At 52.7% G+C, this 15,343-nt stretch overlaps 1 protein-coding gene across 2 annotated transcripts; it reads left to right on the forward strand.

Annotated features, from left to right (window-relative positions):
* Positions 1-294: 294 nt before the first annotated feature.
* Positions 295-13,347, forward strand: INPP5E (inositol polyphosphate-5-phosphatase E). 2 transcript variants are annotated; one of them, XM_007521455.3, is made up of 11 exons: positions 295-382; positions 993-2,016; positions 6,823-6,946; positions 7,541-7,638; positions 8,668-8,792; positions 8,964-9,083; positions 9,411-9,518; positions 10,342-10,503; positions 10,594-10,709; positions 11,206-11,342; positions 12,268-13,347. In XM_007521455.3, the coding sequence occupies exons 2-11, from the start codon at positions 1,196-1,198 to the stop codon at positions 12,398-12,400; spliced, it is 1,944 nt and encodes a 647-aa protein (XP_007521517.1). In that variant the 5' UTR covers positions 295-382; positions 993-1,195; the 3' UTR covers positions 12,401-13,347. The 2 variants fall into 2 exon arrangements, 1 of the variants encoding a protein (XP_007521517.1); XR_009551988.1 differs by lacking the exon at positions 10,594-10,709 and having other exon boundaries at positions 12,268-12,400.
* Positions 13,348-15,343: the final 1,996 nt, after the last annotated feature.

Genomic DNA, 15,343 nt, shown 5'->3' on the forward strand with positions numbered 1-15,343 from the left:
TTATCCAGCCTGCAGTGAGAAAGCAGGTAGAAACTTGAACTGGTGAACTTGAACTACAGGCCAAGTGCAGAAGGCCTCAAAGAACCAGTGATTTGGCATTCTGTTTGGGGAAAGGTCCAGACGAACAAACCTACAACAAGGAGCATGGGCAAGAAGCAGCGGGGTGGAATAGACTCTGGTCACTGCTTCCAGCCCAGCAGATACCCACCGGAGCTGTCCCTCCACTCTGGTCGTGTTCTGCACGACTGAATGGCGGGGCCGGAAAGCGGTCCTCCGGCCACCAGGTGTCGCTGCGGGCGCCGGGGTCCGAGCCGCCCTGCCCGCCGTTGCCGGGCAGCCGCTCGGAGGCCCGGCCACACGGGGAACCTGGCGGCGCCGAGAGGTGGGGCGCGTGGCTCCGGGCGGGGAGGTTTCAGCCTGGGGCCAGGGTTCTGGAGGGGAGGGGGTGACCCCCAGCAGGGCCTAGAGGGAGGCCCAGGGTTGGGGGGGGGGCCCAGAGCACGGGGACCCCTGAGTGCAGAGACGAGCCGGAGGAAGACCCCCTGGGCGTGGGCCGAGACGTGAGGTGACCTTGCGTGCGGGGTCCGGCGTGCGGTGACCCCTACGTTCGGGATAGGGGCGCGGATGTGGGGGGGGTGTCGCAGTCCCCACCTCCGCGGCCTCTCTCCTGGGTGGTCGTTACGGAGCCCCAGGCTGGGGTGGGGGGATGTCGGGGCCGGGTACGGGCAAAGCGCTGGGTGCCGAGAGGGAAGGCCGGCCGCTGGTGCTCCCCAGCCTCCGCACGGTCTGTGGGGCCAGGATGGGTCATCGACTCTGCTACCCCCGTCAGCATAGCGGTTGACTTCTTGGAGATGAGAGAGCTTTCTCCCCTCTCCTGGAAAGATCTAGAAGCCCCCTGCCCCTCCTTGTCTCCTGGGCCGTAGCTGTCCTTCAGGTGCATGAAACTGGCATCAGGGTACCTCAGGAATGCTAATAGCCCATTGTGCCTTCAGGTGTCTGTGGGGGACACCAGGACTGCAGATCTCTCGCCATGCAGAAGCCAGTCAGCTCCTGCTGGACCTCCCTGGGCCTGAAGGGGAGCCACCACCCGGTGACATCTGCTGGTGCATCCCTCACCCCTGTCGCTGGCAGCTTGGGGTGGAGCCACATGCAGGCCGGCTAGACTGGCGGTCCCCCCAGGCCTGGCTCCTGGACTATGCCGGCCAGGCTGTGGAGCCTGGGGTACTCGGAGCCAGCTCCCCAGCAGCCTGAGGACACCATGTTCAAGGGTTGGCTGCCCAACACTGACAAAGACCTCACCTCCAACCCGGGGTCCCCACCCACTAGCAACTGTCAGGGTCCTGAGAAGAGCCCAGCTCTCCCTTCAAACATCTCAGCCAAGAGCCATGATGACCCACAGACTAAGGCAAAACTCTTTGCCCCGAAACCACCACCAATGAGGCCCCGGCTGGAACGTGCTCTGTCCCTGGATGAGAAAAGTTGGAGGAGGAGACGTTTTCGGACCAGCCAGGAGGACCTGGATTCCCAGAATGGGACCAGCCCATCCAGGGGCTCCCTGAAGGAGGAGCCCTCTGGGCCTTCCACCCACTGTGGCCCCCTACCCTGCCTAAGCACATCCCTGCAGGAAATCCCCACCTCACGCAGAGCCCCCAGCAATGCGGGTGGGAACCCCACCTCATGGGGTAGCTGCTTATCGGGCATGATCAGCACCTCCTTGGACGTCCTGCACCGTGACGGGGTGGGGAGCACCCCTCGGCTGGCCAGCATGCTGGCTCCACGCTCGCTGCCCGCCATGGACCTGAATGTGACCTCAGACTCCTTGCGCACGGCCAACAAGGTTGATGCCAACCATGCTGACTACAAGCTTGGCCTTCAGGCCCGGTTGTTCAGGGCTCATAGCAGCCTGGGCCCTGGTCTTCCCCCAAGCCCTCTGTCTTTTGACAACTGTTCCCTTCGTTCAGCCAAGTCCTCCTTCAGCCTTCTGGCACCCATTCGAGCCAAGGATGTTCGCAGCAGGTAGGGCCTCTGGAGGAAGGGTGCTTGTTCTGCCACCTTTATGTCCATAGGCAACTCCACAGAACCCATCAACAGGATTTCCTGAAAGGTGTGTGGGGCACCTGGGCACTCTAGTAGGTCTTCCTCCATAGCCCGGTGCCCAGCTCGGCCTAGTGGGCCCTTTCAGGGCTCTCCTGGCCTATCAGGACCAAGTGTTTCCTCTTTTGTTCAGGACAATCTTCTCAATCAGTTGGGAGCTCATCCCACCATCTTGTGGCCCAGGGTTCAGGCATGAGGGAGCCATGCATCATTTCCCTGCTTGCCCCCTGCTGCCGGACACACTGCTTCATGCTGACATCTGTTAGGACAGAGACCTGAGCCTCAGAGGAGGGGAGGAGGCCCACTGCTTGACTAGGAGGGGAGCAGGCAGGCCTGGTGGTGCATACTTGCTTCCAGGAGTTTCTGGGAATCAAATTGTTCCCACTGTACCCCCCCCACACACACACACAACCTTGTGGGTAGAGAAGCTTGGATCCCCAAGGACCTTTGGCTTCCTGGTTCCTGAAGCTTTATTTATTTATTTGTTTAATCTTTCATTTGATAGGACAGAGAGAAGTTGAGAGGGAAGGGAGACAGAGACACCTGCAGCACTACTCTACTGCTTATGAAGCCCACCCCCCGTAAGTGGGGACTGGGGGCTTGAACCTGGATCCTTGAGTATGGTTAACGTGTGCTCAACCAGGTGTGCCTCACTTGGGGCCTTAATTATCCTGATTGATATTATCATTATTACCCCCCATGGTTTTGTGTTTGTTTGTTTACCAGAGCACTGCTCAGCTCTGGCTTAAGGTGGTGCAGGGGATTGAACCTGGGACTTTGGAGCCTCAGGCATGAATCTCTTTGCATAACCATTATGCTGTCTCCCCTACCTACCTATGGGTCTTTGTACCTTCACAACCACAACTTCACCTTTGAGATAGAGAGGGAGACAGACTGTGTGGTCTAGGAGGTGGCACAGTAAGTAACGCATTAGACTTTTGGGAGTCGAGCGGTAGCACAGAGGATTAGGCACAGGTGGCGCAAAGCAAAAGGACCGTTGTAAGGATCCCAGTTCAAACCCCCAGCTCCCCACCTGCAGGGGAGCTGCTTCAAAGGGGGTGAAGCAGGTCTGCAGATGTCTTTCTCTCCCTCTGTCTTCCCCTCCTCTTTCCATTTCTTTCTGTCCTATCCAACAATGACAACAACAATAATAACTACAACAGTAAAACAACAAGGGCAACAAGAGAGAATAAATAAATATTTTTTTTTAAAAGAAGCATTAGACTCTCAAGCATGAGGTTCTAAGTTCAATCCCTGGCAGCACATGTACCAGAGTGATGTTTGGTTCTTTCCCTCTCTCTCCTTTCTCATTTAATAAATAAAATTGAGAGACGGGGAGAGACAACTCCACCATTCATGAAGCTGCCCTCTGGTGCAGATGCTCCCATGTCTTACTGGGGGCCTGAATCCAGGTCCTCATGCACAGTAAAGAGTACACTCTACCAAGTGATCTACTCCCTCCTTTCTTCTCCTGCCTCAGGGGCGGGAGGCTGTAGCTCAGTAGCAAAGCAACAACAGCAAAATATTAAATACAGGAAGCAGAGTGTTACCTCCAGTGTCCTTCCTACCATTCTTCTGGCCACTTGTCCCCACACTGTCAGCCTGTCCACTGCCTCCTGCCAGGCTGGGTGACCATTGGGAACACATACAGGGTATGACCTCAATTTGGGGGACCCTGTACCACCCGACCTGGCATGGCTCTTCTTCTCACTGCTGCGGCCAGGAGCAGGCCTGGCAGGGTGATATGTGAGCGGCAGCCACAGTTGATTCTCTGGAGATGTCAGATGCCAGAAACAAGATGTCCCCTATTCTGTAGAAATTCTGGTGTGATGGGACCACACTCCCACTGAAGGCTCCAGGTGGCCCCAGGCTTGTGATTCCAGCCTCTGTGTTCATAGTCTTCTCCTATGTGTCACCTTCTTTGAGAAGGACCCCAGTCAGTGAGTTGGAGCCCACCCTAAACCCAGGACCATCTCTTCTCCACATCCTTAACCAAGTGCACATGCAAAGTCCTAGTTACACTAAATATCAACAGGAGACGCCATCCCTCCAGTTATATTTTAAACATGGCATTACTGGTTAATATTCTTTTTAAAAAAAGATTTTATTTATTAATGAGAAAGATAGGAGGAGAGAGAAAGAACCAGACATCACTCTGCCACATGTGCTGCCAGAGATTGAACTCAGGACCTCATGCTTGAGAATCCAATGCTTTATCCACTGTGCCACCTCTCGGACCACTACCGGTTAATGTTCTTTTTTTTTTTTTCTAAATATTTATTTATTATTCCCTTTTGTTGCCCTTGTTTTATTGTTGTAGTTATCATTGTTGTTATTAATGTCATCGTTGTTGGATAGGACAGAGAGAAATGGAGAGAGGAGGGGAAGACAGAGAGGGGGAGAGAAAGATAGACACCTGCAGACCTGCTTCACCGCCTGTGAAGTGACTGCCCTGCAGGTGGGGACCTGGGGGCTCGAACCAGGATTCTTACGCCGGTCCTTGCACTTTGCGCCACATGCGGTTAACCTGCTGCGCTACTGCCTGACTCCCCTGGTTAATATTCTTAATACATTAAGGTCAGTTAAGAATGGATGAGAGGGGGTCAGGTGGTAGCGCACCGGGTTGAACGCACATGGCACAAAGCACAGGGACCAGCTGAAGGATCCCAGTTCAAGCCCCCCCGGCTCCCCACCTGCAGAAGGGTTGCTTCACAAGTAGTGAAGCTAGTCTGCAGGTGTCTTTCTCTTCCCCATCTGTCTTCCCCATCTCTCTCGATTTCTCTGTCCTGTCCAACAATGACAGCAATGACAACAACAATAACGATAACAATGGCAACAAAAAGGGAAAAAATCGCCTCCAGGAGCAGTGGATTTGTAGTGCAGGCACAGAACCCCAGTGATAACCCTGGAGGCAAAAAAAAGAATGCATGAGAGAAAAGTAGACTAAAGATGATGCACAAGGGGCCAGCCAGTGGTTAAGTGCACACATTACAGTGCGCAAGGACCCAGGTTCAAGCCCCTGGTCCCCACCTGCAGAGGAAAGCTTCATGAGTAGTGAGGCAGGGCTGCAGGTGTCTGTCTCTTTCCTTCTCTATCTCCCCCTCACCTCTCAATTTCACTGTTTCTTTTTGTTGTTGTTTGCCTCCAGGGTTATTGCTGGAGGTGCCTGCACTAAGAATAGACTGCTCCTGGAGGCCACTTTTTCTATTTTGTTGCCATTGCATAAGACAGAAAGAAACCATGAGAAGAGGGGAAGGCAGAGAAGGGGGAGCGAAAGAGGTGACCCCTCTGTAAGTGGGGAGCTGGGGACTCAAACTGGCATTCTTGCACTGGTCCTTGCTCTTTGCGTCGTGCACGCTTAGCCCACTGTACTACCTCCCGGCCCCCAATTTCACTGTTTCTATTGATTAATAAAATATTTTTCTTTAAAAAGATGATGTATTAAGCACACATGGCACAAAGTGCAAGGACTGGCATAAGGATCCCGATTCAAGCCCCCCGACTCCCCAGCAGGGGAGTCGCTTCACAGGCGGTGAAGCAGGTCTTCAGGTGTCTATCTTTCTCTCCCCGTCTTCCCCTCTTCTCTCCGTTTCTGTCTAACAACAATGACATCAATAACAACAATAACTACAACAACAATAATGACTATAGCAACAATAAAAACAAGGGCAACAAAAGGGAAAATAAACAAACATTAAAAAAAAAACTTTAAAGAAAAAAAATGATGATTTGCAAGTATAGAAATACAGACCAGGAGGGGGCCAGGTGGTAGCGCAGCAGGTTAAGCGCACGTGGCGCAAAGCCCAAGGACCAGCGTAAAGATCCTGGTTCAAGCCCCCGGCTCCCCATCTGCAGGGGAGTCGCTTCACAAGCGGTGAAGCAGGTCTTCAGGTGTCTATCATTCTCTCCCCCTCTGTCTTCCCCTCCTCTCTCAACTTCTCTCTGTCCTGTCCAACAACAATTACAGCAACAACAACAATAGCAATTACAAGGGCAACAAAAGGGAAAAAAATAGCCTCCAGGAACAGTGGATTTGTAATGCAGGCACCGAGTCCCAGCAATAACCCTGGAGGAAAAAAAAAAAAGGAAAAAGTACTTTTAGTCTTACTATTAATAAAATAAATGCAAGTTCAGGGATTGGGTGTTAGAGCACTGGGTTAAGCTCACATAGTATGAAACGCAAGGACCTGTTCTAGGATCCTGGTTCGAGCCCCCAGCTCCCCACCTGCAAGGGGTTTTGTTACACAAGTGGTAAAGTAGGTCTGCAGGTGTCTTTCCCCATCTCCATCTTCCCCCCCCTCAATTTCTCTGTTCTATTCCAAAAAATTGAAAAAATGGCCACAGGAAGAGTGAATTCATAGTGCTGGCACTGAGCCCCAGTGATAACCCTGGAGGCAAAATAAACAAATAAATAAATGCAAATTAATGATTTCCAAATAAGGCCATAGTTTCAGGTTCTGGCGACTAGGGACTGGGCATTTTTTTGTGGGGTCCACCCTTTAGGCCTCCCCCCATATCACAGAAGACTGTCCTCACCTCCCTCTGGTTACAGCGAGCCCCAGTGTTGCCAGCTGGTGGTCCCTTCAGAGTGGAGCAGAATCCCTGCTCCCCCATCAATACGGGATCACAGTGTTGGGGTGCTCTGAGGTAACAGGCTCTGCTTTGACCCAAACTTCTGGGATACCATACAGATGTGTTCCTGTCACTGAGTCTGCTCTATCTACACAGGAGCTACCTGGAGGGAAGCCTCCTGGCAAGCGGGGCCCTGATGGGGGCCGAGGAGCTGGCCCGCTACTTCCCAGACCGGAATCTGGCACTCTTCGTGGCCACTTGGAACATGCAGGGCCAGAAAGTAAGTGGTGCCCCGGGGCATTTGCCTCAGGAAAAGCCCTCAGGCCACTGCCCCCTTGCCTTTCTCTCCAGCTGCCTCCAGGGGACCCAAGAGCCTATGTGTGGAGCACCCATAGCTGGCTCTCGGGGTGATGGGTGCAGGGGAGAGAGGGCCACCAGGCAGGGCAGGCCTATCATTAGGACAAGGTTTGGCCAAAGTCACCAAAGTACCTGTGAAACAGCGGCCTAAGTAAGATAGAAGTAGTTGTCTGAGTCAGAGGAGACTGAGGGCCGACTGGCGGATTTCTGGTCTCAGGGAGCCACCCTGCTGTCCACAGGGCAGGGTCCTCATCCCGGGGCCAGGAAGCTAATGCTGGCAACACAGAACAAGCTGAGAGAGGGCTGTATCCCTGGGGAGGGGGATGCACTGGTGGTGGGTCAGATTAGGGGCTGATGCAGTGGGGTGAGCAGTGAGCACACACTGTGTGTGGGGGGAGGGGCACGGGGGGGGGTGGACAGACAGGAAGTAAGCATGGGAATTGCCCAGCCAGGAACTCCCCGGGAGAGGTGGTGGCGCGGGACCTCTCCCTGTGACCTGCTAGGTGCTCTCTTCCAGGAGCTCCCTACAAACCTGGACGAGCTCCTGCTGCCTGCTGAGGCCGACTTTGCACAGGACCTGTATGTGGTCGGGGTCCAGGAGGGCTGTTCGGACAGGTAGGGCGCAGCCTACTCCCCTGCCCCAGTGCACCATGCGAACAGTGGAGTCAGTGCCTATACAGTGGCATGGGCAGAGAGTCTAAAATAAAAGACTGGCTTCCGGGAGTTAGGCTGTAGCGCAGCGGGTTAAGCACAGGTGGTGCAAAGCGCAAGGACCGGCGTCAGGATCCCGGTTAGAGCCCTGGCTCCCCACCTGCAGGGGAGTTGCTTCACAAGCGGTGAAGCAGATCTACAGGTGTCTTTCTCTCCCCCTCTCTGTCTTCCCCTCCTCTCTCCATTTCTCTCTGTCCTATCCAACAACGATGACAACAATAAAACAAGGGCAACAAAAGGGAATAAATAAATAAATAATAATAATTAAAAAAAAAAAGACTGGCTTCCTTATAAACAAATAGTCCATTGAGCAGCTGGGGAAATAAGCCTAATGGATAGGACATGGAACTTGCAGGCCTGAGGTTCCCGGTTCAATCCCTGGCTATGAAAGTACCAGTGGTACACATGAAATAAATAAAATAGATCTCTGGGAAAGAGCAGCCCGGGAGGGTGCACTGTGGTAGAGCTCGGGACCTGTCCCGAGTGAGTTCCATCCCCAGCACCATGTGTCAGTGTGGTGTCAGTGTGGTGGTCTGGCCTAGCTGATGAAGAGAGTATAAAGGCAGGGAGTGACTACCCTACTCTGTCCTTTCCCTGTTCTAACTTAACCTCTAGAGGGCGTCTCTGACCTACTTGGGAGCCATGACAAGTTAAATTGGTTTGGAGTGTGGGGTTGTGTGGGGAATCCTGACTGAACATTAAGTGCCCGGATGCTGGGGGAAGAGGTCCTGACCTCCAGGGGAGGTTGCCCGACAGCTGCTCAGGTGCACTGGGAGCACTCACTCTAAGCCGGGCCAGGGGCCTGACCACTCCTCTGCAACTTCATCCCCAGTACCGATGAGATGGGATCCTGGGGCTCCAAAAAGTGGAGGCAAGAGAGGAGGGGAGGCAGAGCTGGGAGGCTTCCCAGCTGAACTTATGCTCCTTCGACAGGCGGGAATGGGAGACCCGCCTGCAGGAGACTCTGGGCCCCCACTACGTGATGCTGTACTCCACAGCCCACGGGGCGCTCTACATGTCTGTGCTCATCCGCAGGGACCTCATCTGGTTCTGCTCAGGTAGGCTGGCCCCAGGCTGTACCCCCCCATCCCTCAGCATGAGCCCCTTTGCAACCTGCCTGCCTGCAAGCTTTGGGGGACTGCGGTGTGCCCCCCCCCCCATTGCTAAGGCGGTGTCCTAGCCAGGCCACCCTCCCTGTAGGCTCCAACTCCATCCTCTGTCCTCCACAGAGGTGGAGAGCTCCACAGTGACCACGCGCATCGTGTCTCAGATCAAAACCAAGGGCGCCTTGGGTGTCAGCTTCACATTTTTTGGCACCTCCTTCCTCTTCATCACATCCCACTTCACCTGTAAGTTACAGGGGCTGCACCCTACTTCCCCCATCAAAAGGAAACAGCCCTGGGGAGGTGGTTGGGAAGGCGGGGTGCCAGGTCTCGATGAGTTTTACTTCACAGGGCCCTAGAGGAGGCCCACTGTGTAGTGTCCCCATCACAGTGGGCGTGGTTCTGAGTCTGCGCAACAAGAAAGGGACAACTTGGTGGGGAGGAGGCGCATGCAGGAGCTGCATAGTGAGAGCTCCTTCCTGAAAGTAGCCACCCCATGGCCAGAGGTCATCAGCATCCAGCCCTGAGCTTAGCTGCCCCTGGAGAGGTGTCCCACCTGCCCTGTTCTTGCAGCGGGAGATGGGAAGGTGAACGAGCGGCTGCTGGACTACACCAAGACCGTGCAGGGCCTCACCCTGCCCAAAAATGTGCCGGAAACCAGCCCCTATCGCTCAGACTCAGGTAAGCACCTCCCCAGCCCCAGAACACAACATCTTCTGTTGCTTCAGTGCAACCAAACTATCTAGACATTTTGAGAATCAAAGTCGAAAAGTCTAGAAAACCACTGAGCGGCAGCCGTCAGCACTCTGGGTCTTCACAGAGGTGAATACCATCAGCCCACTTAGCGTCTTGGCAGGTAAGTGTGTGGGGCCTCACAGCTGGATCTGAGCCCTGGTGCCTGCCCATCTGTCAGCTGCCATCACACTTCAGGAAGCCCCTTTGCACACAGAGAGGTGTCATCATGAACACCAGGGCCACCATTTTTGACTCAGGCCTTCAGTGTGGTTTTTGTGTCAGCTGTCACTGTTTAAAAATGACAGAAAACCATCAACTAGAAAAGTAATGCAGGGGAGTCGAATGGTAACAGCAGGTTAAGTGCATGTGGCACAAAGCACAAGGACCAGCACAAGGATCCTGGTTCGAGCCCCCACTTCCCCACCTGCAGGGGAGTCGCTTCACAAGCGGTGAGGCAGGTCTGCAAGTGTCTATCTTTCTCTTCCCCTGTCTTCCCCTCCTCTCTCCATTTCTCTCGGTCCTATCCGACGATGATGACAACATCAATAACAATAATAATAACTGCAACAATTAAAAAAAACAAGGGCAACAGAAGGGAATAAAGAAAAGCGATGCAGAAAGCCACAGAGCACTACCCCCCCACACACACACAAGGTTGAGTCCCTGAGCCCTGGGCTAGAAGTATATGAGTAGGAGCTGGGGTGCAGTCACTAACGCGATGGGGGGCCCCAGGGAAGGGTGGACTCATATGCTTCCCCACTGTACTCAGCGGATGTCACCAGCCGGTTCGATGGGGTGTTCTGGTTTGGAGACTTTAACTTCCGCCTGAGCAGTGGGCGTGCGGCTGTGGAGGCCATCCTGAAGCAGGATGTGGGGGCCAGGGTGCCAGCCCTGCTGCAGCATGACCAGCTCACCAGGGAAATGAGGAAAGGTGAGATCCCATAAAGAAAGGTGAGACCCTGCGGGAGGGGGCCTGGCCCCTGGGGGTATAGCCCAGGGTCTAAGGGTCTGGCCTGTCCAGGGTCCATCTTCAAGAGCTTCCAGGAGCCAGACATCCACTTTCTCCCATCTTACAAGTTTGACATTGGGAAGGATTCCTACGACACCACCTCCAAGCAGAGGACACCCTCCTACACTGTAAGTGTGAGCACGGGCTTTGTCATCTGGTCCATTCATGCTTCCCAGCAGTGAGGCTGGATGGCCTCCTCTGCCTATGGACACAGCCCAGCCAGCCAAGACTCACAGCTCTGAGCCTAGCCGGGGGTGGAGGGTGGGGAATGCACTATTGGGGTCTCCCTGTGGCCACGTGCACCCAGCTGTTGGCACACAGGTCACACCTGCACACTGCGTTGCTCCTGCCTTTTGCTGTCAGGCACACGATGCAAGAGTGGTACCCGCCTGCCCCAGGCCTCTAGCCTGCCATCTTGGCCAGGCCTGGATATGAGTAGGTGGGGTGCAGGATTTCAGCTGACAGGGTTGGGTGGTGCAGTTAGGAAAAGGCCTACAGGCCATCTTAACCCCATCTAGTACAGAGAGACGGGCACGGGGTCTGGATCAGCCAGCTAGGCATCAGGTAGGTCTGGCCCTCTGGTATAACCACAGCCTCCCTTTGCCTCTGGCCTCCTCCCTGAAGGACCGGGTCCTGTACAGAAGCCGCCACAAGGACGATATCTGTGCCCTCAAGTATGCCTCCTGCCCCGGTGTTAAGACATCTGACCACCGCCCTGTGTATGGCTTGTTCCGGGTGAAAGTGAGGCCAGGAAGAGACAAGTCAGTGCCGTTCCTAAGCTTGCTCTCTGAGGGGTGCCTCTGGGCCATGGTTCTGGGCTGCAGCACAACTCCTGCCTGCTGCTGGCATGGGGGTGACATCTTTGGACTTTGGTTCATCCTATTGACCTTTTTTTTTTTAAAAAAATTATTGATAGGAGATAGCAGAAATTGAGAGGGGATGGGGAGATAGACACCTGCAGCCCTGCTTCATGGCTCATGAAGTCTTCCCTGCAGGTGGGGAGTAGGGGCTCAAGGTCAGGTCATTCATTGCACATGGAAGATGTGTGCTTAACTAGGTGTGCCTCTACCTGGCCTCCTCCTAGGTCACCCTGACCCCCACCCACACCAGGCAGAAAGCAGGGTACTCTCCTGATGGTCTTTTTTTTTTTTTTTTAAATTCTTTTTTCTTTTTGCCTCCAGGGTCACTGCCAGGGCTTAGTGCCTGCACTATGAATCCACTGCTCTTGGAGGCCATTTTTTCCCTTATGTTGCCCTTATTTTTATAGTTGTTATTATCGTTGTTGCCACCACTGTCATCACTGTTGGATAGGACAGAGAGAAATCCAGAGAGAATGGGAAGATTAGAGAGGGGGAGAGAAAGACACCTGTAAACCTGTTTCACTGACTGTGAAGCGACACCCCTGCAGGTGGGGAGCTGGGGGCTTGAACTGGGATCCTTACGCCAGGTCCTTGCGCTTTATGCCATGTGCGCTTAACCCACTGCACCACCACTCGCCTCCCCCACCCCCCATTTTATCAATTTAATGAGAGATACAGAGAGAGGAAAGAGACAAGAGCACTGCTCAGCTCTGACAGTGGAGCTGGGGAGTGAACCTAGGATCTTGGAGCCTCAGGCGTGATGAAAGTCTCTTTGCATAACCATTATGCTCTCAGCCCCTCTCCTGATGGTCTTTTTCCTCTTTAGTATCCCGCTGGCTGCAGGCAAGTTTGATCGGGAATTGTACTTACTAGGAATTAAAAGGCGGATTTCCAAAGAGATCCAGCGACAACAGGCACTGAAGAGTCAGAACTCCAGTGCCATCTGCACTGTCTCCTGAAGCAGGCTGTGAAGATGGAGCACAGGAAACGATGGAAGAGGGTGCACTGGGGCCTCCTGAGCCTCTGAGGTGCTGACAGGCCCCTTCAATTAGCAGTCCTAGGCATCAGCACCCTTGCTTTCTGCCCAACCCACTGACACTTTCCTAACTTCCTGATTGCAAGCTGCCCTGACTCCCTGGCACAGGTGAGGACGGAAGGATTTCTGATCCATGCACACATGCCAGAGCCAGGCTGAAGCTGTGGTTTAAAAAGCAGAACACATCTTCTGAGGATGGGCTGGGATGACAATACTGGTCTTGGGCCTTAGGGAGCTGGCCCATTTTTCTGGCCTCTTAATTCCAGCCCCTGCGCCTCTAGCAGCAGCTGTTAATGGCAGTACTATGTGTCATGCAGGCCTAAGGAATCTGGAAGCTCGGGGTCACTGTGACCTTGCCAGTTTAGGCTAACCCCACCACCCCTACTTCCAGATTTTTTTTTTCCCCTTGGAGAGGTATAGAGCCCAGTGTCTCTTCATAGCTTATCCTATTTCTTGAAGGAAAAACAAAACCACCACCAAACTTTCATTGTGTAAACCTCTGGGGGCATTAAGTCTAGTCTTTTAAATTATTTTTTCCATATTTATATTTTTTAAATAAATGCATATATTGAATCTTAAAGCTCCTGCTGGCCAAAGACTGAGCTCTGGGGACAACAAGCAGAGTTGATTGTTACTGTGGATTGTGTCACATAGGTGTCCTGGTGGGTGGCAGGTGGAGGGGCATTCAGGAAAGCAGGAGTAAACCTGTAGCAAACAAACTACCAGTAGCTCCAGACATATGGAATATGGGCTTAGAGCAGTGCACACCCAACCTCTGGAGACAAACAGGAGTAGTTCCATCAACAAGGCGGCAAAGCCAATCCCAGTTAATTTCAAGCTATTGTCTACATGTATAAAATTTTGCTCTGATGTGCTGCTGAGTTAGATCTCGTTATTACAAAGACTTGTGTGGTGATGGGACTTGAAGCGGGTTAAGCTTTTATTTTCACTTGGCATCTTCTCTGACCCAAACCATGGCAGAGCAGCCCTCATAGGACATTCAAGTGCCCATTCTGGCTTGAGGTTCAGTTTCATGTCCTAAGATTTTGGCCAAAGGTAAAAACTGTTTATTTCATACCAGCCATTTCCATTTTAGATGAATGAAATTTCAGCTGGAAAGTTAGCTTGACATTCAAATTAAATCAATGCAAATAAAAACAGGTGTCTCTGGCAAACAAAACTTCAAGACCTGTGGAGCCGGTGAGATAGCTCACCTGGCAGGGCAGCTACTTTGCCATGTGCAAGTACACTGAAGGAAGCTTCTGTGCTGTGGCCTCTCCCTATCTGAGAAAGTCCACCTGGCAATAACAGCGAAAGAACTGCAAAACACTATGAGGAGTGAGGGTGGCTTGTTTTTTTTGTTTTAATCGGCTCTCTCCGCAAATGTGCCCTGTTGTTACTCTTCCATTAAGTACTAGCTGTACCTCACACAGGCAGTGTCTGCCACCTACCCCAAGTGCCAGCAAGCCACCTAGCCTGTCCCTTTAGAGGAGGAACAGGCTCTAGCAGGGCAACATGTGGTGCGAAGGGGAACCGATCCCAGAGTGAAATGTGTCAGCTTGCAAGGGTGTCCAAGGAAGGCTCTAGAGCATCTAGAGGGATAGAAAAGAACTTGTTGCCGGCCCTACAGAGCGCAGAGGCGGCGAACAGGAAAAGACAAAGCACCTTGCAATTCCCAAACCCTGATGTCTGGTCACTAGTAGTTTCTAGAATATTCGAAGATATTAGTTCGGGAGTCGGGCAATAGCACAGTGGGTTAAGTGCAGGTGGCGCAAAGCACAAGGACCGGCATAAGGATCCTGGTTCAAGCCCTCGGCTCCCCACCTGCAGGGTAGTCGCTTCACAAGCGATGAAGCAGGTCTGCAGGTGTCTATCTTTCTCTCCCCCTCTACCTTCCCCTCCTCTCTCCATTTCTCTCTGTCCTATCCAATGACAACAATAAAACGAGAGTAACGAAAGGGAATATCAAAAAAAAAAAAAAAAAAGCTTCAAAAATATGGTAGCACTCTTGAAAAAAAAAATCAGTTCAACTCAGCTTTGTGAGGGTCCTCTCATTTTCATGAAATCTGTTTCCTCTAACCATGCTGAAGAAGCATTTAGTGTGTCAAGTGCTCTGACCCTTAACTGCAGCCCTGGCTGTTCTTCCTAATGTGACCACAGGAAATACTTCCTATAGCCCACAGCATGGCTGCTTGGGTGCAGAACACAGTGCACGCACTTCCACCCCGGCAAACACTTGGAATCCCTGCTGGTGTGTGTTGTAGGGATGTCCTGAGAGAACAAGCCCTGGTAAGAACTGTGGAGTAAAGTAAATAGTAGACTGGAGGGTCAGGAGATATTTCACCCAGTAGCAGCTCATAGCACATGCTTTGCCATACACAGGGACCCGGGCTGGAGCACCACATACCACATGGAGCACCTGCACCAGGGGAAGCTTCATGGACAATGGAGAGGCGCTGTCTCTCTCTTCTCTCCCTCTGAAACTGAAAGGGAAAACTATAAGCCAACCAGGAGTAGGATCACCGAACAACAAAAGGCCCAGGCTTTTTGACTTGCTGAACACCCACCCCATCTCACCTGTATTGCAAGAGTTGGGTTTCTTAGCATCTGAAGCAATATGATGTTAAGACTTTATTTTTTTATTTTTATTTATTTTCCCTCTTGTTGCCCCTTTTCGTTGTTATTGATGTCATTGTTGTTAGGACTGAGAGAAATGGAGAGAGGAGGGGAAGACAGAGAGGGAGAGAGAGAAAGATAATGACACCTGCAGACCTGCTTTACCTACCACCTGTGAAGCGACTCTCCTGCAGGTGAGGAGCTGGGGTTTCTTACGCCAGTCCCGTGTGCTTCACGCCATGTTTGCTTA

The sequence above is a fragment of the Erinaceus europaeus genome, chromosome 10 (assembly GCF_950295315.1).
Source record: "Erinaceus europaeus chromosome 10, mEriEur2.1, whole genome shotgun sequence".
NCBI classification, from domain to species: domain Eukaryota; kingdom Metazoa; phylum Chordata; class Mammalia; order Eulipotyphla; family Erinaceidae; genus Erinaceus; species Erinaceus europaeus.